Below are 27,233 nucleotides of genomic sequence, written 5' to 3' on the forward strand. Positions count from 1 at the left end.
ATATTAATTTCAATTCAAATATATTTTTATGCTTTTTATATTTTAAAAATATATTAAGCTACTTTTTACTCCACTACATTTCAGAAAAACACACATTCCTCTCCGAGAGGTGACTGTTGATGTCCGATTCGTGATGAGTCAATTATTTTTAATGAACCTGTGGGAAAGAGTCTTGAATCAACTCTCAGAATTGGTCATTTCTCACAAGAGAATTTCTCACACATAAACAAGAGTAATTTATAACCTAAATATGACTTGGTTACAATAAATAATATAAAAATCCGTCATTTTGGAAGTCAAATCCTCCGCATACTCGAGCTCAACCGACCTTGGTTCGGATTCGGAGCTCGATCGTGCGGAGCATTTGACTGGGGACTAGGGCTTAATTAGTTAACATACCTAAACCTACCCCTCACAGGAGGGAGACTTGTCTGGGATGTAATTGGGCTATCCCTGTACCAGCACAAGCACTAAAACCTACCCTTCATAGGGGACATAGTTAAATGAGAGAACATAGGACTGTGGGAACATATGGTTGTGGGAACATAGGGGCTGTGGGAACATAGGGCCTAATTTTCAAAATTTTCAGTAAAAAAAAAATCTTAGAAATGTGGGAACATAGGGTCGTGGGAACATAGGGCTGTGGGGACATAGGGCTGACCCCGATTTATCAGCCACTTTAATATTGCAGGTTTAATCTTTGATATGAAAAAAGAATAATTCCATTGGGGTTCACTGTGATGTGAGCTTGTCCTGGTCCAGATCCTTAACAAAGCAGGTAAACACATTTCTGAACAGACTTTACACAACACATACCAAGATTGGACATTTTTATTTTGTCTGAAAGATGCAATATGCATCTAGAATGGTCTGTCACAAAACTACTTTGGTTTTACAAGATTTTTCGTTTGTTTTTGTTGAATCAAGTTACCTTATAGTACAGCAAAATGTGAATGAAAAATTTTATCTTAAACTTCTTGTTTTCATCATATTACAGTATTTTCCAGCTGAAATTATAATAAAAATGGACAAAGCCCGTTGTTTACAAATATTGCACACTGCTAGTTGCTTTTAGGCTGACAACTAATCAACGTTTAAATATAAATTTCTGAATACGTTCAGAAAAAATATAGGCAAATGACCAATCACATCAGGTACAGTATAAAATGGTTAAATACAAAAAGGCAAATTTCAGATAAATGAAAATACTACAAATGAGCAAACACTTGCTTAGTTAATGGATAGGCTCAAGATCGGTGAGGGTTCAGGGGTCATAGGTCAGGTTGGATGATCTGGGCTGCGTCCGAAATCGCATATTCTCTTGAGTAGGTACTTACTTTGAATAATTACTAACTTTGTGAGCACTAAAAGTACTTTCCATACAGTATGAATGTAATCTGGACGTACTACATTCGTCCTGTTGTCATTATCAGTTGCGTCGCTTCACCTCCATTCACAAATCCTCTCCCGTGGCCTCATGGGATAGTAAAGTGTCCATTGTAAGCACACTTCAGGATCTCACCGAAACTAGTAGGTCATCTGGGTACTTTTTACCTACTCTTTTATGAGTGCTGTAAATTCGGACATACTTCATATGTCACATACTGTTTTTTGCCTTCTATATAGTAGGGAAGTGTGTGATTTCGAACGCAGCCCTGATGTGTACAAAGACATTGGGGTCAGAGAGGGTCGACCTTGAGGATGGTGTTTATGGAGGGCTGGATGGTCAAAGGTAAAGGACACAGAGGCATTATCAGGGGCAGTTCTTTGCTGTTGGTGATTAGCTTGAATATTTATTTAGACATTTTAAGGCTAAAGAAACAATCTCATTTTTAGTCCAGAGAGGGAAATGGCAGTGTCTCTGTGCAAGGACATAAAGCCCAGGTTTCCTGCGCTCATTCTGAAAGCTGATGGCTTTATGATGACGAGCGGTTTGGCTGTGTTGAATCATGTGATATACAGCGGCCTCCAAAAGTCTGAAACGTGTGGCAATCAAAATCTAACTTAGCAAGTTCATTACTAGTGACATTGATCATGTGACTCTTTGTACATTGTAGCACAAGGTGCTTTAGCTCATCAGGTTTTGTTCATGTCAGCTTTTTTACCTCAAATGTTTATGCTGATCAGGGGCAGTGATTTGGGGGCCCTAATCAATTCCTGGTATAGGGCCCCAACACGCCAAACTATGCACCCCTTTTTTTACAGTCAAAACAACCATTTTTTCTTCATTTCTAAATAAAAGGTCAAATATTCATTGTAAAATTGGTTTATATGGGCCTCTGGGTATTTGTCGGGGCCCTAAGCTTACCTTGCTTATTGGTTAAGTCTGCCTAGTACAATTCACAATGAAAACAATCTGATAAATAAATATACACACATTTCATCAGCATTCACATTAAATCTAAAAACAAAAAAATCATTTTTTTATGAATTGAAATTCTAAAATATTTTTTTTGGAAAACCAGTCTCTATGTATACAATACCAAATGATTAAAATAAGATTGATCAAGTTCTTTTCTTGAAAAAAGTAGAAATTCCCTGAAGTTAGCAGTTTTTTATTATAGAGGGGGAAGTAGAAAAGTTTTAAGATTTAAAAAAATGTCAAAATTAAAATAAAAAAAAATATATAGAAGCATTTTGACTTGTATAGGCTGTGTCCGAAATCGCCCCCTATACCCTTAAAAAGTGCACTATTTGAGGAGACAGCCATTTGTAGTGGTGTCCGAAACCATAGTGGAAGTAATCGAGTGCACTCATCCAATCCCACAATGCACCACAATAACGAGTGTACAACTGATGTTAGAGAATACCCACAATGCACTGTGAAGAGTCAAGCGCTGAATAAATTCCAGTGTCTGACCAGAAGATGGCGCCGCAGCTGATTCATCCATCCATCCATCCATTTTCTAAACCGCTGGTCCAATGTGGGTACAGCATAATATCATACAGGTATAAATTCCATTTTAAATTATGATTAAACTGTTTAGTTAAGGTTATAGTTTCCATGACTATAGTATTTTCATCTTACTACTGGAGCTGCTAGTTTTGTTTATTAAACAGCAAGCACAAACTGCAAAAGCGGCAGCCCTTCCGTCACACTCAGTGTCGTCCTCGTCTTCACTCACTCCTTCAAGTGGACTATATTAGTGGAGTAATGTAGGGAATAGTGAATGCGATTTCGAACACAGCCATAGTCTCAGACTTTCGGATCTCGCTGTACATGAGGAGCTAGTAAAGTGCTTCCAAACGGCTGTTGATAATCATCAGCTCTCGGATCAGCTTACAGTGAATGACGCTCATAATAGTGCATCAAATGATACTTATATTAGTGAACAGAGCTGCCTACAGTGTTAAAGGAACTCGATGTGTGCGATGGCAGTGATCACTATAGTTCAAGGAGAGACTGAAAGGACAGAGCCTTAAGGTTTGCTTATGTCTTACATGTGAGTGTGCATGACTGTGCACAGCATCCGCCCGAAGCGGAGGTACATTCATTTTTCTTCAAGAACATTTAAGAACCTCATCGTACAAGAGTTACAGCCACAACCACTGACGGACGGAGCTAAATGTCACATTTAGTTCGCTGCTGTTTTAATTTTTTTTCCTAAAAATGAAGCTAAAACTCGCTCTCTCTGCTGATAAATTGTGTCCTAACCAGGTGCAACACCATTTCCACAATAAAACTCCTTATAGAAAGTGAAATGCAATAAGAATATAACCTATGTTTTATGTAAATCGATGCGGAACAAGATTTTGGACCAATGGGATTTCGCTGTGGCTACCCAGAGTGACAGGACCGAAATCAAAAGCAAAATCTCTCATCGTGGCTGTTTAGGACCAAAACTCTGATTGATATGATAGAGATAGTAAAGCAATGCGCTGTAAATCCGGTGTCGCTCCTGATTAGGACACGGCTTAATGTGAAACTGCACTACAGATTAAACAAACCGCCCCAGACAGCTAAAGCTCACATCAGGTTATTACAATATCAGCATTAATGCTAATACCAGTGATTACAATCAGAATACAAATCCTACATGGCAAAAAAGATATATGGATATAAGATCATTTCGTAAAAACGCACTAGTGCAGAGCGAGAGAGAGGAACAGAGGGGAAGAGAGAGGGACAACACAGGAAAACGGGATCTCCCATAGGAGAGGACAGGAGCAGGAGAATATGGGAATCTCTCTTAGAGAGTCTCACATAGTAGTTTCTACGATGGTGTGTGTGTGTTTGGTGAAGACGTGGATGCCGTTGGGGTCCAGAGGGTGAAGCAGCTCGCTGTTCTTCAGGCCGTACTCCTTCGGACGAGAGCTCGCGCCTCCTTTAACGGGCGCCGCCACTGCTTTGATCCGCTAAACACAGCGCATTCATTGATTTGAGATGACATGTTACATGTTATGATACATGTTATGAATTCAAATTATAGAGGGAAGTAGAAAAGTCTGAATTAACTTTTTTCTTAAAAATTAAGAGAATATTTAAGAAAAACTTAGATAGGTAAAATTACAATAAAAATTAAATAAGAAGAAAAACCCATAAGTTATTATAATATATCTTTAAAACTAGAATGACTGACTGGTTTGCTATAAATGATCTATGGATACAACACGAAAATGAATAAAAATTTGATGATACATTTCTTTTCTTGAAAAAATTTGAAATTGCCAATTTTTTTATATATTATAGAGGGGAAGTAGAAAATCTGAATAAACTTTTTCCTAAAAAGTAAATAAAAATGTAAAAAAAAAAATTTTTTTTTTATATTTCATATATACTTTTTATATATATAAATTACTTTTTATATATTTTATACATATTTTTTCCAAAAATTACTTGTGCGATTAGTTATTTTTTAAATCACACCACTTTATATACAGTATATATATATATATATATATATATATATATATATATATATATATATATATTAATTTCTAATATTTTTCTATAAAAGTATTCGTTTCTTTCAAATCATTCTAAGGGACACAAATGTTTCCCTAACTTCCCTAATCATCACAGATATATTGTACTTTCCTAATATAAAAGAATGATCAATAATGCCACTAGATGTGTATGTTATGTTGCTTTGAATAACAGTAAATCAACCTGACGTGTTTTATATACAGTATATGACCTTCTCACCTCTATCAGGGAGCCGTCTGATTGGATGATTTTGATGACGACCATCATCGGGATGCAAATCATAGAAGTCAGTGCAAGAACCCAACCCAATCCAACAGACCAATCAGGATACTTGTAAAGCTTGTTATAGGTGAGCGGCTTGTATTTCACCAGTGAAAAGACAAAACAACCCTGAAATAGAAAGATGGGAATAGTCACAACCTTTTGCTGCTGGCCATATTTCTCAAGCATAAACTGCGTTCACACACTTACCACACACAGGACGGGTGTGATCAGCATCCAGCTCCATTTCATCCAGCTGTTGGGTCTGTAGCCGATCATGTCCTCTATAGCATCGTAGAAATTATCAGCCCCTACAAATGAACACATGCAGTCAGAATTGATTCAAGAATTGTGTATTGATCATTAATAACTGTACATCTCAACTCATAGGGCCCTATTTTAACAATCTAAGCACATGGTCTAAAGCGCACGGCGCAAGTGCACTTAGGGCGAGTCCGAATCCACTTTTGCTAGTTTAACGACAGGAAAAATGGTCTAAAAGGGTTGTCTCTATTCTCTTAATGAGTAATGGGTGTGTTTTGGGCGTAACATGCAATAAACCAATCAGAGTCTCATCTCCCATTCCCTTTAAAAGCCAGTTGCGTTCACGCCATGGTGGATTCGCTATTTACATGGCGGAATTTGCTAGCTGAAAGACTGAACACTTCTCAAAACGGATCTGCACGTGCGTGAGGTTAAAGCGCGCGAGCGGACCATCTACGGGGCAAGCCGGATTCCACCATATCTTTATGTACACAATAATAATCTTTTACATTGCAAGCGTTTTATTTTTTACATTTTAAATAACAATTTTTTTTTGTTGTTGCGTCATTGACTTTAGACCAGGTTTCAGTTGGTCAATGGCGCAGTCTATTTCATTTGCCTCAAAATAGCAACGCGCCAACAATGCGCCTGAACACACCTTGTTTTCAGACCAGCACACCCATGGGCGAACAGATGGGCGCAAATGCATTAACACGTGGCGCAGGACGTGAAAATGATAACTGCGTCGGGCTGAAACAAACAAAAGACACTTGCGTCGAGGGTGTATGATAGGGCCCATAGAGCTTTAAGGTGCAGTTTGTAATATTGACAGCTAGTGGTTGAAATGGGTACTGCAGTCCAAATTCAAACTATCGGAGATCGTTGTTTCTCCCGCCCCCTCCAGCTCAGATTCGATGCTCACGTGGGTTTCCAGATTGAGGACATGCAACAGGAGTGAGCGCAATTGACAATGGAAGGGCGAAGAGACTTGCGCAAAAGTTACTACGCAAGCTGATGAGTTGATTCATCCGCATTTTAATATGCTCCCGTTCATAGAGATTTTTAGATTGATGCCGAGGCTTTTTAGCTCATGTAAGCCAGTTCATTTGCTGGCGTTCCGCCAACTGGTAACCCTGGGTGTCGAAATACTATTGGGTAAATTAGCAAATAAACGGATCAAAACAAAAACAGACTTTCGGACACGGAACGCACATTTCAAAGTAAAATAACTGTCTGTAGCATTGATTTTCAGAGAAACAAGTATGTGAACTTAGCATGTTTCCTAAATATCTGCAAACATTAAAGTATTTTAATGCTTTAGTACAGTCAAAAAATGACATACAGCTTTAAATGATATTGAGCTGGCCAAAAGGTTTTTCCCAACAATCAGCACTGAAAAACATGCTGATTTCATGTGGGGCCAGTCATGACTAAAAAGAGAGATCTGATATAAGCCCAGAGGACTGATGTGATTATATAAGACTAAATAAGATTATATCAAATTAATCTCAGCAAACACTGTTAGACTGTTGATTGAGTAACCTTAATGAGCTTAATGCACAGATCATAAGACACATGAGCTCAGTATTTATGCTGTAAACACAAGTGACAGCAGCATCTGTTTTTAAAGAGACAGACACCCATATAATAAGTAGAGCATATAGTGTGTGTGTGTGTGATTGTTTACAGTGTGTTTGATTAAATGGCTCTTAAAAGGTCACACTCAACTACCTTTTAACCTCAGTTATTTTGTGATGATTTGTATATCTGAGTATGTTATGCAAAACATGTTAATGAGCTCTTTTATGTATCAACATGATGATTTTAGGTTGAAATGTACATACAGTACTGTTCAAATGTTTGGGTCAGTAAGCTTTTTTATGCTTTTGTAAGAGGATACTTATGTTCACCATGGACGCATGTATTTGATCAAAAGTATAGTCAAAAACGATAATATAATAACAATTTAACATAACTGTTTTCTATTTTAATATATTTTAAAATTAAGAATTCATTCTGTCACCAAAAACACCAGATTTTTTTAAATCCTGTAACTGGTCACCACTTAATTTTTTGTCCACATTAGTTCAAAATATTTTGCCAATATATTTTTCTAGAGGCCAGCAGTGATTACTGAAACCTTATCTAGTGTGTATTTACCGTAAACCCAGGCTACTGCAACACATTCAAAGAATGCAACCCAGAGAAGGCACACACCGCTGGCGGCATAGTAGTCAAACAGCTGGAAGACGTACATGCCACCCTGAGAGAGCGAGAGAGAGAGAGAGAGAGAGAGAGAGAGAGAGACATACGGACCTTCAGCATTCAGACACTGCAGGAGGGGTGAAATCCATATCGTTGACACCTACTTTAGTGACCATGGTGAGTCCCAGCAGGTAACTGATGACGCAGATAACAGCGATGAAGATTTCTCTCCGGTATCCCTTCCTTAGGAGGGATGGGTACAGGTCCACCAGCGAGGTGATCTGACCCTCCACTTCTACAAACTGTGGGGAGAAAACCCACAAAAACATGTTGGAATTGGAATTAGTAAATAACAGTGTTATTTTAGTATTACTTATCTATTATAGTATTTATTAATATTCCCTTTTATTTTGATATTCTCAGTTTTTTTGTAATTATAATAAGTAATTTTGTATATATATATATATATATATCTTTTTCTATATAATTTATTTATATTTCAGTTTAGTAATTTTAGTACTTAAACTTAAAGTTATTTTGAGTCTGTTGAGTTATTTTTTTCTGTTTTAATTTTGAATGTGGTCATTTTGTTATGGGCTTTTGACATTTTATTATTTTGTTTAGAAAAAAAATGTATTTGTTTGTTTAATTACTTCTATTTAAATACTTCTATTTTAGTAGTCCTATTTAAAAAATAAAATAATTTAAGTTTAAGTTTTTCATCTAATATTTATATTTTATGTAAGTTCATTTCAGCTTAATTTCAATTTATTTATTTAATATATAATATATATTCATGTAAAAGCAGGTGAAATGACCGTTTGGTTACAACAAAACTAATTTAAAACTCTATTCTATCTATTCCACAAAAAACATTGAATAGATAGCTTTTGTCACTTGTTGCTATATCATGTGTGAGGCGGACAGAGTACACAGCTTCATTACTTGAGTAAAAGTACAGATACCCCTTGCTAAATTTTACTCAAGTACAAGTAAAATTACTACAGTCAGATGTCTACTTAAGTAAAAGTACTAAAGTACTTGTTTTTAAAAGTACTTGAGTATCAAGAGTACAAGAGTACATTTTCTAAATACTGCATTACTACTGCCACAGTGCTTACATTGGTAAACACAGCAAACACTTGAAGCGAAAACTATCATTAACTTGTTCAGAAAATTGAAATAGTCTGGCGAGGTGGGGCCACAGGTTTTCCCAGGATGGTAGGGGAAGACTCATGAATATTCATTAGGGAAGTCATCCCTGATTGGTCTGATGACCTACCCCTAACCCCACCCCATAACCTACCCGTCACTGGGGGTCTTATGACCTCCCTAACCCCGCCCCTAAACCTACCCGTCACTGGGGTTAAGACCAATCAGGGATGACTTCCCTAATGAATATTCATGAGTCTTCCCCTACCATCCTGGGAAAAAAAATACTCCCGGGATGGACCTGCTGCGTCTTCATCCATTGTTTCGTCCATGGTTTCGTCTCTTATCTAAATCTGACCATGGAGTTGACTTTGGCGGAAAGCTGAAGGTGATTGCTGATAGGCTGTCCCAATCAGTGGCGCCTGCACAATCCAATCACATTTGAGAGGGAAACAACAAATTGAGGGTTTCCGAGATGTTTCTTTTTTCCTTTTTTTTTTTTTTTTTTAGAAGAAGTAACGGGTACTCACAGTTATGGATAGAAATGTAGTGGAGTAAAGAGTACAATATTTGCCTCTCAAATGTACTTGAGTAAAGTCATGAGTACTCCCCAAAAATGATACTCGAGTAAAGTACAGATCCCTCAAAATTGTACTTAAGTACTGTACTCAAGTAAATGTACTCCGTTACTGTCCGGCTCTGCATGTGTCTAATTAAGGCCTAGAGTGACAATACAATTATAAAGATGTGTTTATACTGACAAGTGATTTACAGAACAAAGCGACCATTTAACCTCATGCAAATGAGAAGTGATGTTATTTGGACAATACCAATGTTTGTGAAGCATAGGTCATGTGATACATTGGATACTGCAGTCCAGTACAGACGCCTACTAGTGACCAACAGTACAGCATTGTTAGTGTTCACACAGTTTTTGTTTTAATCATAGTTGTTCTATTTTGACTGTAGGAAGGCCAAACAGGGGGAAAAATGCATAATAACAATTTGTTTTTCAAATGTTTTTAGTTTAGTCTTGAGAAATTTTGTTTTAATTAACTGTTTTGTTGTTGTATCTTTTTTGTATAATTACATTCTGTAGTGACACTTATTACTCCTCAAGAGAGAATGCAATTTGGGAAGCAGCCTTGATTTAGTTTTTTTGGATCTACTAGAATAGGTTTTCATGCTTGAATGTTCAAAAACATTTTCACATATTCTCCATTGTTGCAGCTCTCTTCCCAGTCTGTCAGTAACGCTCTGTTTAGTTCCTGTCTCTATGAAGCCCCTTCTTCCGAAAAGCTTTCTGATTTGTCGGCTGGACCACTGTGTTGTGATTGGTCAACCGTTTCGAGCATTTCGAAACACTGCTTTACAGGGACAAGCCTTTTGGAGTCATCTGAGGTTGTGTTTTAATGAACGAACAATGGTGTCAGCTTATGCATCAGGTCACCACCTTATTTTACCCTGAACTGTGGAAAATCTGAGGGTTTATAATTCTTTTTATTGCCCACTGGAGAGTGAATGACAGACATAACAATGGCAAACTTATTTATGTCCTGTTGTTGCTCTTAGTGTGTTTGCTTGTGTGATGTAGGTGTAATTTCACACACACATATGCAAAAGGAAATGTGATCCTTCACACGTTGGCTTTTCAGCAAGTCATATGAGACTGGAATAACTTCACTGTCTCGTGATATGTGAGTGTGAGGGTGTGTTTGTGGGAGGCAGCCCGAAATATAGCAGTGTAATTCCTCAACGCTGGCTCACAGCCGCAGAAAGATGATGTTTCACATCAGGACTGAACACTATGCTGTATAGTTATGATCTTCTGGCTTAACCATCTCAATGTTTGCGGTCTTTCATTCCAACACCAGGACACTCATATGTCACACCACACAGAGGACATATTTATTGCTCTTTTCTAGCTCTGGAGACTTAAAGGGATAGTTCACCCAAAAATGAAAATTCTGTCATTGTTTACTCACCCTCAAGTTGTTCCAAACCTGTATGAGTTTCTTTGTTCTGCTGAACACAAAGGAAGATATTTGGAAGAATGTTTGTAATCAACAGATCTCGGTCCCCATTGACTTCCATAGTAGGAAAAATATATACTATGGTAGTCAATGGGGACCGAGATCTGTTGGTTACAAACATTCTTCCAAATATCTTCCTTTGTGTTCAGCAGAACAAAGAAACTCATACAGGTTTGGAACAACTTGAGGGTGAGTAAACAATGATAGAATTTTCATTTTTGGGTGAACTATCCCTTTAATGGAGTTCTCAATTATGTTTAGGTGTTAACTTTGTCTTAGATGTTTTTCTTAAAGAAACAGAAAAATATATTTTTTTATCATGCAGAAGAAAGAAAGTCATTCAGTCATTAGTGGGATTAAATGATTATTTTTGGATGAACTATCCCTTTAATTTAAGAGCAACGGAAAGTGTAGGTGTGTGTTTGTGTTGATCTAACCTGACTGTCTAGGCCCAGCAGCAGAAGCATTATGAAGAAAAGTATCGCCCAGACCGTCGGCAGTGGCATCATTGTAACGGCCTTTGGATACGCGATGAAGGCCAGACCAGGACCTGAGAGACACAGAAGTAATTCATATATTATTAAAAGAGTGTGTGAGTGTACATACATATATATACATACAAAATACAAAATCTGCGGTAATGGGTAAAATTATACGCAATGCGCGCAATCCGTTGCTGAAATTCGAGCCCTGTAACACCAACAATATTAATCCGGAGCAAATAAAACGAGTGGGTGAGGGGAAGTTTGTGTGTCAATTCTCTGTCGGAGAGATGAGAGAGCGAGAAAGCACAGTTGGTATTGTATATATATATATATATATATAAATAAGACACTTTTAGCAGCCACAAATGCTGCTAAAAGAGCTTCAAATAAAATATAATACATTAGATTGATCACAATCTTAAATTAATAGTCACTTCTTCCTCTCATTGAAAGTATTCCTTGTGAGCACATTTGGTGACCTTTGACCTTGAGGATTACCTGACTCGGCCACGTCTGCGATGGCCACGCCCTGCTCCTGTGCCATGAACCCCAGGACAGAGAAAATGGCAAAGCCTGACACGAAACTGGTACCACTGTTCAGGCACCCGAGCAGCATGCAGTCCCTAAACACACACACACACGATGTTTGAACAATAAATAGACACAGCATATAGATATAAACATATAAAACATGCATTTACAATTGGTGACACACAACAGCAGGCCCTCACCTGTAACAGTTATACTTGTACTTGTTGTAGCTTCCTAGTGATGTCATTGCACCGAGACAAATAGCATATGAGAAAAAGATCTGCGTGCCTGCATCAATCCACACCTAAATCAGTCCACAGAGAGAGAGAGAGAGAGAGAGAGAGAGAGATTGCAATTTGCTTCAAATGAAAAATAACAGCGTCCAGAGATTTTGTTCTCTCCGTCTCTCTACCTCAGGGTCCTTTAGGCGGGTCAGATCGGGGTAAAGGTAGAACTTGATGCCCTCGGCGGCACCAGGCAGAGTCACACCACGAACCAGCAGCACAATCAGCATGAGGAAGGGAAACGTCGCTGTGAAATAAACCACCTACAGACAGAGAGAGAAAAGGGCAGAGCGTTCATGGATTTCCATTATGAAAATAAAATAATTATACACCTACGGAAACCAATCCATATTCACAAATGAAACCCACATAGCTACAAATTCTGAAATGAAGGCTTGTGAAAGTGCACATTGGACCTTTTTCCATGAAACACGAGTAGATTTTTGTGTAATTCGTTTGCCACAAAATCATTCTTTCATTAGTTGTTCTGTGATTTACACAGAAATCAGTTCTGCTCGTGTTTAATGAATGAGGCTCAGTGTGTGTCCATGATTATAATCCTACACAGTTACTAGATCATGTGCACCACTAAAATGCCTTTCTTTTAATTTAGATGACTGTGCAAAGCCTTGATTATCTTGGGATGTCTTATGACAGCTGTGGTGTTTCACATGATGTGCTTGTATTTCAATTAGAAAACCTTGAATCTTTTAAAGACCCCATAAAATCAACCATTTGTTTGTGGTTTTTAGTTCATGTCCATTAGCTTTGAATAAATCTATACACTGTCATACAAAAGTCTGGGGTCTGAGATTTTTTTAAAGAAATTAATAGTTTTTTTTTTTTTTTAGTTTTTTTTTTTATGTTATAATGTTGCAAAATATTTCCGTTTATAATAAATGCTGTTCTTTTTAACTTTCTATTCATCAAAGAATCTTAAAAAAAGTCACAGTTTCCACAAAAATATTAAGCAGTTAAAAATAGGGTTGGGAATCGTAAGAAATTTTCCGGTTCCGGTTCCGATTCCGGTTCCACCAAACGATTCCGGTTCCGGTTCCGGTTCCGGTTCCGGTTCCGGTTCCCATTCATTAAAAAATATTAAAACAACTAATAAAAAAATAGTAGTAAGGGAAAAATCCCAAATGAGTTTAACAGACTGGTAATATCAACAAATTCAACATATTATTAAGCAATTTTTGAAAAAATTTAATTTTTTTTTTTAAATAATTTTTTATTGAAAAAATAAAAATTTCTGCACTCTCTAGAATAATTTGGGACCTCTCCTATAGCTTATTGTATCCCCAGCAGTGGAGAATACCCTCTCAGAAGGGGTAGAATATGCTTGAACACCCATGTAAGATGTGTGTAGAACAGATTATTTTTAAAATCGTTTTGAATGATTGATTCATAAAGACTTTACTTGTTTCATTACTGGATAAATCAGCGCTCTAGCAGTTAATAAACAGAACTGCATGCGTCTTGCGGAAGAACATTGTTGCCGGAGCTACTTCTCTCTATTTATGTCTATGACGAGTCACGCAGGCACTGGGCTACCCCGCAGCGGCTGCGATCCGCCAGTCTAAAGTATAGTCCGAGTATAAACGCTTATTGCAGGATTAACGTAGTAATTCAGGATAAGACAAAAACACGGTTTGAAAAAAAGGCATTCATGATGGGCTCATTGTATACATTTTGTAAATTCTGAACACAAAAAATTCATTCATGCGTCTTTATGAATGTTTTGAAGCATCAGATGTAATCGATACACTCGTTATTTGAAGGCAGCGACTTTCAAAAGGTGATTTACTCTATTTTGGTTGTCGTAGACATCAGTGTTTATACTCTAATTATAAACTTTTATCTCAGTACTTCTGTGATCATTTGAATATTTGTAACATAAATATCGATACTGTGTGATTGTAAAGCTGTTTCATATTGACAACTGCACTCTCTGGGTCAACGACAGCGCAAACAGATTTGAATGTTCAGGGGTGAGGTTTTTGTAATTTAGGAATAAGATCGCGTGGGTGTTTGAATCAAGATTAATCGTGCAGCTCTGTCTTTACTACTCTCTATCTCTCTCCGTTGATATCTGACGCAAAACGTAACGTTATTTGAGGAGCGCGAGGGCTTTATTCATTACTATTTTTATGAGGTGAGACGTCGCTATTAAAGGATAAGCTCCCAGCACTTCACCAAAACAGCGCACCAGAACCGTTTTCGGAACCGAAACTTAGGAATTTCGCACGGTTCCGGTATTTTTTCAAAAACACTACCGGTTCTGGATAAGAACCGGTTCTCGGTTCCCAACCCTAGTTAAAAATAATAAATGTTTCTTGAGCAGCAAATTAGTTGAAGGATCATGTGACACTGAAGACTGGAGTAATGATGCTGAAAATTCAGCTTTGCATCACAGGAATAAATTACATTTTAAAATATATTCAAATAGAAAATAGAACATTATTTTATATGGTAATAATATTTCACAATATTTTGGTTTTTACTGTATTTTTTATTAAATAAATGCAGCCTTTGGGTGAGCATAAGAGACTTTCAAAATTAAGAAATCTTACTGACCACAAACTTTTGAATGGTAGTGTGTTCCAAAAAGTAGACAAAATTAACTTAGCAAAGCAGATGCATTTAAAATATACAGGCTTTCTCTTCAAGGAAAATGGACCAAAAATACATTTTTATTTATTGTACATTCGCTCTTCAATATGTCCCGTTCCTACTTTCTGTTACAATAGAAAAAAGACCAATAGCAAAAGAAAACTGTGCTTGTGCAAGAATCTATTGAGTTGTGTGTCATATTTTAGCTTGCTTACTGCAAATATGCATGTTGCATTGTGTATGTTAGCATGTTAAATCTGGAGTATTCCAAGTAAACAAGAATCCGATAATCTCGTATAAATTAGGGCTGTACAATATTGGGAAAAAAACTGACATTGCAATATTTTGTTTTTCTGCTATATATATTGAGATATGAAAATTTTACCAGATGACTTGAATAGCTCTATTTGGAAAGAATGAATCATTCTAGAATGATTGAGATGATTTTGTTGCGAAGTGTATCTGCATAGAAAATAAACAAATTACAAGCATAGATACATACAACAGAACAAAGATACAAATGAAATAAACTGTGCTTTATGTTTTTCAGGCAAGTCTAACAGTATTTAGGTACAGAACTTTAAATTAAATGTAAAATAACACTGCATAGTCTTCACTGTATAAATTAAATATAATATTCTTTGTTAAAGCTACAAGAATGATTTTGTTTTTGTATTTTGTTGTGTGATTAACATTAATGACACAGATGGCAGCAGATATATTAGGCTACTGTTACTTTAAGAGCTAATGCACTGATCAAATATAATGATACGCATCCGATTTCTTTTTAAATTCTTTACTTAAGACACAAGTGACTGTGTTTACGAGGATACTCGCTGAGACAGACGTTTTGAGACAATTTTGAATGAAAAAGAAGATAACAGGAACTGAATTTGCTGTTCCGAATTGAGTTCTCGTTCACGTCTTGCGCTTGAATGCTTTCAAGTCGCTTGAATGTTTAAACTGACAGGACTTGCAAATGATAAACTTTCACTCTATGATGGATAAACTTTGCTATTAATCTGTGAATCACATGCATTCTGAGCCATATAGCCTGGTCCATACGGATCACGGATCAACTAAGACTCCTACTATCCTGCTATCACGATGTTGATGCTGAAATGATATCATGCTGCCCTAATATAAATCATACAGTACTATATCTGACCATGTTATTGTTCTTAGGTACTTCTGTAATCAGATATATGGTAACATCCAAAGGAACCAAGGCTTTACAGCAAGGTTATAGCGACTACCTGATAATTTGGGTAATATTATAAATAAATATAATATGTACGCTGAATATCACCTATCTACCTATCAGCTTGACTCATAAATATGAATTATGCAAAGTCTGATTTATTGAAAGGATAAGGTTGGCTGCAAGCTTCTACTTGGTATTTTTATGTGTTCGGCTACAATTTGCGCTCTTAAAATATAATGATCACTTTCCAAAAAGTGGGGGTACAAACTTCGACACTTCTAAAAGTGTAACGCTCGCTTTTTGAAAATGAGTCACTTTTCCCGTCCTCTCCCTCACCTTGCCAGTGGATTTGACTCCTTTCCAGATGCAGAAGAAGCAGACGATCCAGACGGCCAGCAGACACAGCGCCAGCTCCCACTTCAGACCGCCGACCTCGTCGATCCCTGAAGAGATGCTGAGGACGTTCCGCCTACAGACGATATCAGAGTGATGAGAACGGGCGTAGAGCGTCCGTCCCGGACACACACCCGCGCACGATACTCACTCCCAGAATTCGGTGACCGGCGAGGTGAAGTTGACAGTGTTGGTGGAGAGCCAGAGGGTTTTGTTCTTGCGGACGGTGTCCTCCACACAGTTCTCCGTGTTCCAGCTGTGCTTGCAGCGGGCCCAGGGCAGCTCGTGCTGGAAACACTGCAGAAGGTAGTACAGACCCCAGGCCAGGATCACGATGTAGTAGATGTTCAGCAGGGACACGATCACCACTGAGGCGTAGCCGATTCCTGTCAACATGAAAGCAACGTTTACTTTCTTAATACACATTCATAGTATTCACTTACTGTTCACAGCTCTTCAGTGATTATTCAAAATTATACAAACATAAAGACATTTTTAAATGATAGGGTTGCACCACCTATTTACACTAGCTTTTCAAAAGTTTGGAGTTGGTATTTTTTTTATTTTTTTTTTACTTTTAAATTAATGATCACAGAGGCTGCATTTATTTGATCAAAAATACAGTAAAAACTGTAATATTATGAAATATTATTACAATTTAAAATAACTGTTTCCTTTTTTTTATATATTTATAAAAAAATATATATTTATATATATGTGTAATTTATTCCTGTGATCAAAGCTCAATTTTCAGCATTACTCCAGTCTTCAGTGTCACATGATCCTTCAGAAATCATTTTAATATGCTGATTTGCTGCTCAAGAAACATTTCTGAGTATTATCAATGTTGAAAGCAGTTGTGCTGCTTCATATTTTGTGGAAACTGTAATACATTTTTTTCCAGGAATGAACAGAAAGTTCAAAAGAACAGCATTTATTTGAAACAGAAATATTGTGTAACATAAAAGTCTTTACTGTCACTTTTGTCCAATTTAATAAATCCTTAATAAATAAAAGCATAAATTTCTTTCAAATAAATAACAAAATGGGAAAAAAAACTTGGTAGTTAAATGGTAGTTTATATAAACTATATGTACTACTACTATAATACTAATACCCTGAACTGGAACATGTGCTATTATTTTATTTTGATTTAAGTGTTTAGTTTAGTTTGGTTTCATGCTTGAGAGCCACTAAGTAATCATTTATAATATAATATTCTCTCTTATAAAATGTACTGTAAATAATGTTAAATGTCAACATAATCATACATGTAAAACATGAGCTCACTGATCTAATTTAAGCGATCTGCTATTTTAGTCCTACTTCTTTAAATATTTAGTTTATACGTAGGGTTCAATGCTCAAATATTTAGTAGCACAACAGCTAACTTACGCACAGCTGGTGCAACCATACCCCAATGGATAAAATCAAGTATCGCAATATTTATTCTCAATTAATCATTTATTTCATTAAGAAATGTCACATTATGAAAGTAAAATGAGTATGACTTCATGTTTATGAAGAAATAGTTACAGGGGTACTTCACTGCTGGCAAAGTGGGCTTTCATTAAAATGTGTCTGCCTTTATAGTAGAAAGGTGAAAAAATGTAAATCAGTGCTACCTGACAAGAGAAAAAAGAGAAAGAACTAGGTAGGAAAACTTCAACACCCATAATGCACTGGGCATGTTGCCATCCAAGGCCACTCCCACCTAGTCAAATACCTCCTTGCTTTAGTAGGAAATAATCCTTGGCAAACTTTTAGTCATAATGGAGACTGTATTGTTCCCGGGTGCAAGAAATCAAAGAGTAAACGTTTAGCAGGAGTGAGTTATTTTCAGTTTCCAGTGAAGGATCCAGCGTGTTGTAGCCAGTGACTAAAGGTTGCAAAGAATCATAAATATGGAGAGAACACTGTGACGGAAAATCTGAAAAACCCCTGTGTCAACATTTTCAAACTGGATGTCCATAAACACAGTGTTTTAGGACAAACGGAGGGGAAAAACTGAAAGAAACTGCAGTTCTGTCAGTTCCGCCCAACCCTCCGAAACAAAGCTGTCGCGTACAAGAAAGCTGTTGCCATAGTGTTCAGTTTTTACCATTATGCTGTTAATAACACTATCATCTGGTGGACTTCGCTGACAAATAAAGTGAATTTCTCGGTCCAAGTAACATGGAGAACGAGTAAACATTGTTCATTTACATATGCTATGACATTGTAACAATACAAAGCGGGTTGAAAATTGGTGAAGCTACACTTTGATTGGACTACCAGCTAACTAACTTACTCTCTAAGCAATCTGTAGTGCTGTACTGGAACTAACAGTGTATTAACAACACAGATTAACATTAAAACATTAATCTGCCAGGATTAGAGCTGGTCATGAATGATAAGACAAGCATCTACTTGCACAGCATGTAACTTGCCACTCTTTGTGTTACAGACATGAGTGATATGTCAAATCATGCGGCTTGTTAAAGGAGAGGTGCCACATCTAAGCAGACCGGAGCACAGTGTGAGACTTTATGAGACAGACCCACTGTGTTCTCATTCTTTTAATGAGCCAAATACAGCTGAAACGACTCTATTCTCAGAGCAATGAACCTTCACCTGTTGGCTCTGACACATCTGCGTCTGAAATTGTATTTTTCTGGGGTTGAGGGCAGTCAAAGGGCTGAATGCCAGTTTTATGCTATAATTAATACAAAGTGCCACAAGCTCGCTCTGCGGTGCCAGGAGCTCACTGTGACAGCTGACAAGAGAATGCCAAACGTGCATTTGAGTATATGCAAGAGCAGGACTTAATTTGTAGATGTGTGTGTGTGCTCAAGAGAGATCGGTCAGCTGCCACTGATGCTAAGAACATAATCATTGGGTGAAAGGGGACAATGGGCTCACGGTGTAAGAAATATCACTGGTATGTGCTAAATAAAACCCATCCACGTGAGCGATGTGCCTGTGCATGTGTGTAGCTATATAGAGGTCAGGCACCAAAATAATAAAAATATCCTTTAAGACAGGGGTTATCAAAATGAGGGGGAACTAGGCGGTCTGTGGAAAAGGCGGATTCATTTAACTAACTAAATCTGAATAAAATAAAAAGTTAAATAAATAGTAAATAAATAGAATTGTATTTAAATAACGGGACAATAAATTACTACATTACATTAAAATAAATTGATTCAAATAAATAAATATAATGTTATTTAAATCAAAATAAATAAATAAAAACATTTTATTAAAATGAATAAATTGATTTAAATATTTTATTCAAATATTTTTTTTAATCATTTTCATTTATTTATTGTAATCAAATGTTTTATATAACTACATAAATAAAAACATTTGATTTAAATAAATAATAAATGTAAAAATAAATAAATAAAAATAAGTAACTAAAAAATAAACTGCTTTACATTTATTAAAATAAAAAATATTAAAATGAATTTGATTTAAATAAATAATAAACTAATGCATTACACAGTACTAGTCTAGAGTAAGTAGAAAAAATGCAATAATGTAATTTAATAGAAAGTAAATATTTTTAAAAAATTATAATATTATTTTTCACAGTATTAATGAGGTCCTAATACATGAAAACAGCATCTAAAAATTGAAAAGCCCCCTCATCCTAACACAACCACTCCATTTTGGCTCCTGAGCAGAATATCTCTGAGCGGCACCGGAGGACATCCCATCGAAAGCATCTCAGTCACCTCTCACGGCTGTTGCCATGGAGATCAGAATACATGCCCAAATGCGGAGCGGGGTGTTAGTCAAAGCACTCTGAAGCAGAGAGCGGCGGAAAGCAAACAAATGATGGGGAATTAAACGCACATGTAGTGTGTGTGTATGAGTGACCCGCATCCTGCTCACACACATGCAGAAACGTAACACGACGTCGCATCTGAAAAGAACACAGCGTCTTCCAGTGTTGCTAAGAAACCACAGCAGATGCTGAAAACAGGTCAGAGTGAAGATCAGTTTAACAAGCCACCTCAGCAGCCAATCAGACTCGAAGCGCATCACAGTAACGGCCATGTTGATTGGATGAAATATGAAATATGACTTATGCTGATTAAAATGTGCTTGAGCCCGATGAGTCATTAAATATCATCAAAGTCAAACCTGTCTCATCCACCCCTCACTCTCTCTATCTCTCTCTTGATCCATATATTGGTCTCACCAGTGAAAATGGGGCAGAGTTTCCCCCAGCAGGTGATTCCTCCCTCAGAGGTGAACTGGCCGAGCGCCACCTCCAGAAAGAAGACAGGTAACCCTCCGCCAAACAGAAATATGAAGTAGGGGATGAGAAATGCACCTGGAAAAAACAACAACAGGTAAGACCAGGTTTTAAGATACCAGTTTAAATTACAATTATAGTAATCAACAGTGTCACAGATGTTATTGGTAGTTTAACTTGTATTGAACCTAAAACCAGTGTTGTTATTGTTAACTAAAACTATTAAAAATTGTTTTAATTAATTGCAATATATAAATAAATCGCACTGCGCACACACAGAAACATCGATCTTCGCTGTCTGTGTGCGAGTGACAGTAACGTATGTGTGTGTGCGCTTCAATGAAAACAGCGCGTTAATATAGAATAGGGATTAGCCTGACTGGAACTACCTGTGCATTAAACAGCTTTATTGCACACCTTCCAGCCAATCAGAATCGAGTATTCAGACAGACCATGGTATAATCTTAAATATTAACTTATTAAGATTAGAAATGTTGCCTTAGCAACTAACTAAAACAAAAAAATGTAAGAACTCAAATTACTACAACTAACACTGAAATAAAAATTAAAGCTAGATAGAAAAATAAAAAATAATACTATGACAAAAGCACATAAAATTACTAAAACTGAAAATGTAAAAATAAAAGCTAATTCAAATGAATAAATATAATAATAAATACTATAAATAGTATATAAATGATACTATATAGTTTTTAATACATATATTCATTAGCACAGCACAGAATATAATGATATGTGAAATACTTAGTAAACCAGCAAAACAATATTCTGCAATGAGCTCAAAGGAATTAATGTCACAAGCTCTTATTTGCATTATTTACAGTTCACAAAGACTGAAAAGTGTTATCTTTGTTGTCATATTACACATGGAAACACTCACCTCCGCCATTCTTGTAGCAGAGGTACGGGAAACGCCAAACGTTGCCTAAACCAACAAAACCTCCGGCCACAGAGAGCACGAAATCCAGCTTGCTGGCCCATTTCTCCCGCTGTGGTGCTCTGCCCTCCGCCTCGTCTTCCGGACGCGTGCCGGGACTCTTGCCAGGAGACGGCTTCAATGTGTCCTTATGGAAGTCTTTGAGACACTGCAACTTCTCCTTCTGTGCCATACTGAGTACAAGAGAGAGCGGAAGGGGTTGAGAATGATATACAGTACCTATCAAAAGTTTGATAGAGACGTTTGAAGAAATTAATACTGAGCAAGGATGCATTCAATTGATCAAAAGTCACAGTAAAGACAGACATTTATAATTTTACAAAAGAAAATGCTGTTCTTTTAAACCGTCTATTCGTCAAATAATCCTGAAAAAAAAAAAAATCACGTTTTCGACAAAAATATTCAACACTGATAATACTCAGAAATGTTTCTTGAGCAGCAAATCATCATATTAGAATGATTTCTGAAGGATCATGTGACACTGAAGACTGGAGTAATGATGCTGAAAAATCAGCTTTGATGACAGGAATAAATTACACTTTAACATATTCAAATAGAAAACACTCATTTTGAATTGTAATAATATTTCACAGTATTACTGTTTTACTGTGTTTTTGATCAAAGAAATGCAGCCTTGGGGAACTGAAGAGACTTCAAATCAATTTAAAAAATTTACGGACCACAATCTTTTGACAGTAGTGTATCATAAATGTCTGTTTATATGTGTGTGATTCATCTGGATTCAGCTTTATGAAGATCCACAAGGAAAGAATAAGTAAATAAGCAGAAAGTTTGAGCTATAAAAAAATGACATCCTCTGAGACTGTGCGAAACATGCACTGTTATATAAGACAGATCTAGAAGCCAGAGCACAAAAAATCTGCAAATCTCAATGCTGATTGCTCAAAGCTTATGCAAAAACATCCCTAGGAATTATTTAAATAACACAGTAGCCTCAAAATCAAACACGTATACAACTAAGATTACATTTCAGGTAAAGTGAACAATGCAGCTACATACAGAAACCGTTTCAATGCTTGTGGTTTTCACGCAAACACCAGTATAGTGTTCCATGGCCTGTTTTTAATCAGAGTAATGCGAGTCAGGCTAGCAGGAAGCTGGTGCAGTCTGATATCCTGTTTGAAACTCACACTAACAACACAAACACAGATGCTAATAAACTAACTCACTCCAGTACATGTGTCCAGGTTAGCCAGTGCCCTTTTCTCTATGTCTGGAGGTTTGATACCATTTGCAAATATATATTTTTATTAGTACGAGGTCAGCACATGACTTACTAGCATCCTGCTTTTTATCTTCCTTCACTCTTAAAGTATAAAGGTTCTTTATAGCATTGATGGTTTCATTAATAACCTTTGACATCGATAGAAACTTTCGGTTGCACAAAAGGTTCTTTATAGTAGAGAAAGTTCTTTAGATTTTTTTTATGTTCTTTATATTAAGGGAAAAAATGGTTATTTTAAGAACTGACCATCACTGACAGGTTCTTTAGGAATTAAACTAAAAATGGTTCTTCTGTTGCATTGCTAAAGGAGAGCACATTTCTCCTTTGGGAACCTTTATTTTTAAGAGTGTATCAGGAGTTATCTAAGCGCACTGACTCCGAATTATGGAACAACCTTCTGATGAAGCCTAGACAGATAACACAGGTTAATACAACTGTTTTTATTACAAATGATATGATCAGCATAATGCAAAGTTGAGTTGAAAATGCATATGAATTTGAAAATGTCTTAGTTATTTCTTGGTCTCTCTTTTGCTTTACCAACAGCAGCAATGGAGCTACCCCAGACAGCAACATAGTGTCGGCCCAGATCCGGCCCACATCTGGCACACGTGGAATCCACACATACCAGATGTGGGCCGGATCTGGGCCGACACTATGTTGCTGTCTGGGACATGAACAAAACCTGATGATCGGGTTCTCCAGCATAATTTGAGAGGATCCAAAGAGCATCTTGATCTGAAATTTACTTCGATTTTATTAGTGATTTAGAAAAAGTGCAGAATATTAAATATTTCTAATTCATTCCACGTTTCTTGGTTTGACAGTTTTCAAAATTGCTAAAACTTGTTTTGATTGTAAATTCGATTTTGAATCCCAATGTAGACTAATCTTGTGTTATTTTGAAATAATTAGATTCCGACAAACAAAAAATTCTGTAATTTCATCTGAACAACAAGCAGTGTGTCATTATTTATTGTAAGCGATGTCGACGACCGAGCCAAACAGAGATGTGCGCCCTCACATTCCTCTGGTGTGTCGGCCCAAAATGTTAGATCAGTAAAACACCATAAAATAATAAACTTAAACTGAATTGAGTTGAATAATGACACTATTGTCTTTATAGCTGAAAGTTTTTCAAAACTGATGAAGTTTGCAACATCGACATTGTTATTGAACTGAATTGAAGCGACATTGAACTGACGAGCTGAATAAAGACATTACTGTCTTCAGTAGAGCCGCTTATAGCTGAATTGAACTTGATTCATAGTGAATGAACATTAAGGTGTGTTCACACTTGGCAGGTTTGGATGGATTAAAACGAACCTTGGTGCGATTGCTGTTAGTGCGGTTCAAATGAATAAGTGTGAACTTTCCATCTGAACCCTGATGCGCACCAAACAAGTGGACTGAGACGCTGAAAAGATGAGTCTCGTCCGCTTCCAAATGAACTCTGGCACAGTTGAATGTAATATGAACTCAACGTGGACCAAAGACATGTAAACGAACCAAAAACAGGACATGATATCACAAGATGCAACCCTAAAAAGGACAGATCTGTTTTTTCTCATCATAGTCGCGATATTACCCATCACAGTTCGGTACAGGCATCAGAACGGCATCTCCTCGCAGCAAATCTTCATTTGTGTGTGTGTTTTGACTCATTCACACATTTTATAAGCTCTTCACAAGTTCTCAGCTGGTCAAAATACCATCATAGACTACGCACATACATCGAGCGCATTTAGCCCAAAACACAGCATTGTTTTGGAAGTTCGACAGGTCCCTTCGCAAAATATATGTAATAAAAGCCATCTTTTTTGTTTTGTATCTTTAGGTTCGGTGTTAAAAATGTCAGTGTGACTAAATGTTTCATTTTCTTTTTTGGTCCAGACCAAAAGGACCAAGGGAACCGAACTACAATTGTGAACACACCCTCACGCTCAACTGACTTGAGCTGAATAATGAAACTATTGTCTAAATACAGCAGCATCATTCATTTCCTGTTAATGTTCTGAAGCTACTTTGAAACTGTTTCAGTTGTATAAAGCACTTTAAAAATAAAGGTGACTTGACAGACTTGTCAGATCCTCAACTAGTAACTCTACTAGTTAAATGCCCTTTGTTGTCCCAGTGTAGATTTGGCCATGAGCAAAGACATATTGCAGGTTCACAGCTCAGCTATTGACCCCAATAATGACCTTCTAAACATGCCCAGACCTCTCATTAGCCTTGATACAGATAAACAATGATAGCTCACTGTCAAAACAAGCTATGCAAATGCATGTTTAATCAACCAGTGTCAAGAGTAGAGAAGAATGAGACAACGTATCAGAAGGCCACAAGCTGAGAAATAACATTGTCTGGATATTCAGCTTTAAAACCCCTGAAGGTTATAAATGACACTCTTTATACTAACTATCAAATATGAAACATAATATTGGATGTATTAAAATACACAAAGGAATGGGGATAAAAGCTTTAATGCTCTAATGTCCATTTATATTCAAACGCCAAACAATAAAGCAAATGAGATTTTATAAACAGAAACGACAACATTTAGCCTACTCTAACGCCATCATTCATTATGGAAGGTCAGACACTATGAAGTTCATTGTTGTCTAGTCATTCCAACAGTGATTTACCTTTTTAAGTACAAGCTGAAAACGTTGCCAACTTTGTACAACATCAGTAAAGGTTAGGGATTAAAAAAGAACCAGTTGTAAAACATGGTGCAACTATATTACCTTTTTTTTTTTTACATGGTACAATGGCACTTCTATAGCATATTGGTAACACCTTATCTTACAGCGTCCTTGTTACATACATACACTTACCATAATAACCAACCCTCAACCAAACCCTACCCTAACCCTATAGTAAGTAATGCTGTTCATTTATAATACTCAGTAGTTAAATATATAATTAGCCTACACTGTAACAGTGACACCTTTAAATAAAGTGTAACCACATATTGTAATACCTTGTTACTCTTTGAAGTTTATGAATATGACAATCATAATCAAGTGTATGACACTGCCACAGTAGGTATTGATGGTGGCACAAATATATCAAGTAGTGAAGACAAGCACTGCATGTCATGCTTAAATCTAAACCTGTCTGGTCTCAATATGAAACCTGAATAATATCACGCACGTGCCCTAATTTTTCGGCGCGCGCTCCTAATAAAATTACATTTTTGTGAGTGTTTAATTTGGAAACCCGTGCTATACGGATTATATTTATTATGCTATAATAAATTATAATTCACAAACAAATTTGTATTCCAAGTTTGCATGATACACCGACATTGCATGAGCCAGAGTAAAAGATGAACATGCATTTGTGAACCAATTATGTCTCTAATGCATTATCCATCAACGAGGGGTTTTGCATTTACCACACCACCAGGCCAATGGACATGATAAGAAGTTAAAATCGTGACTATGTCCCAATAACCTACATTGTGTCTCTGACGAACCCACATGACAGGTTTGAGAGCGATATCCATCTCCAGGCGGTGTCAGTGTTTACATGCACGAACAGTGCCGAATAAATTCACATTAACCTACATTTTATTGACCGGTTAAAGCACGCGCTATGAGGATGATGCTCTGTGATGGTCCTAAGGGTGCTGTCAGTCACCTGAGATGTATTAGACTGGTACACTGTTAACCAGTACTTAAAATTCAGCTTTAATTACGGTGCATCTAAAATAAATTGATATGCATTTAATATTGAATGACATTGATCTTGCAAAGCCTGTGAGAGCACTTAGGCAGAAAGAACATCTGTGCGCAACTAAGACACAAAGCTACAATGCCAGAAACCTGAAACATAGCGATAATGTAGGCTATTTGTAAATTTCTTCTTTTTTTTTCTTTCTTTTTTTTTTAAAACAAAAATCGTATTTTCTATTTAGAACTGTTGAATAGGAAAATATTTTAAGTCTTTTTAAATTTAAAGCAGAGACCAGGTGTCGTTATTGTACAAAAAAATGAGTTAGTTTAAAAATATATATATATATATACACATAAAAATGTGCTTCTCAAAGATGCAAATCAAACTAAATTTTTAAATATATATTTTAATTTTAAAAAAAGACTATGTTTCTGCCTTAGACAAAAATAAACGAGTTCTTGAAACATAAATAAGATGTAGCCTACACATAAAGATGCGCTTAATCAGCCTCCACTGTCATGATGGCTGCAAGGTGTCACTCACCTGACAATGGAATTTATTGCTCAAGTCTGTCCGAGTCTCTTGTTCTTTTGTCTTCTTTCTTGTGGTGAGGCTACAAAGCAAGGGAAATAATCTTTACGCCCTCTCCCCCCGACTTCTGTCTTATATGGGAGCGCATGTAATAACGGAGAGAGTGGAAAAACACCAGGCTCTCGTGCAACAGGAGTGTTTCTTAAAGAGACAAGCACA

At 36.7% G+C, this 27,233-nt stretch overlaps 1 protein-coding gene across 1 annotated transcript; it reads right to left on the reverse strand.

The window, feature by feature from the left end:
- Positions 1 to 817: 817 nt before the first annotated feature.
- On the reverse strand, positions 818 to 27,233 carry slc6a6a (solute carrier family 6 member 6a). The gene is made up of 14 exons (XM_084086987.1): positions 27,027 to 27,233; positions 21,500 to 21,729; positions 20,542 to 20,676; positions 16,504 to 16,738; positions 16,296 to 16,428; positions 12,271 to 12,405; positions 12,059 to 12,162; positions 11,826 to 11,950; positions 11,280 to 11,392; positions 7,822 to 7,959; positions 7,613 to 7,715; positions 5,399 to 5,499; positions 5,147 to 5,317; positions 818 to 4,356 (listed from the first exon to the last, which is right to left on the reverse strand). The coding sequence occupies exons 2-14, from the start codon at positions 21,726 to 21,728 to the stop codon at positions 4,201 to 4,203; spliced, it is 1,878 nt and encodes a 625-aa protein (XP_083943113.1). The 5' UTR covers position 21,729; positions 27,027 to 27,233; the 3' UTR covers positions 818 to 4,200.

Source organism: Abramis brama, assembly GCF_963993115.1.
Source record: "Abramis brama genome assembly, chromosome: 16".
Taxonomy (NCBI): domain Eukaryota; kingdom Metazoa; phylum Chordata; class Actinopteri; order Cypriniformes; family Leuciscidae; genus Abramis; species Abramis brama.

Excerpts from the sequence above, each read along its gene's own strand:
- slc6a6a (XM_084086987.1), bottom strand. The coding sequence starts at position 21,728 with ATGGCACAGAAGGAGAAGTTGCAGTGTCTCAAAGACTTCCATAAGGAC. Across the intron at positions 20,677-21,499 it reads CTGCTACAAGAATGGCGGAG|GTGCATTTCTCATCCCCTAC; the intron begins GTGAGTGTTTCC and ends TGTTTTTTCCAG. Across the intron at positions 5,318-5,398 it reads TCACACCCGTCCTGTGTGTG|GGTTGTTTTGTCTTTTCACT; the intron begins GTAAGTGTGTGA and ends TTTCTATTTCAG.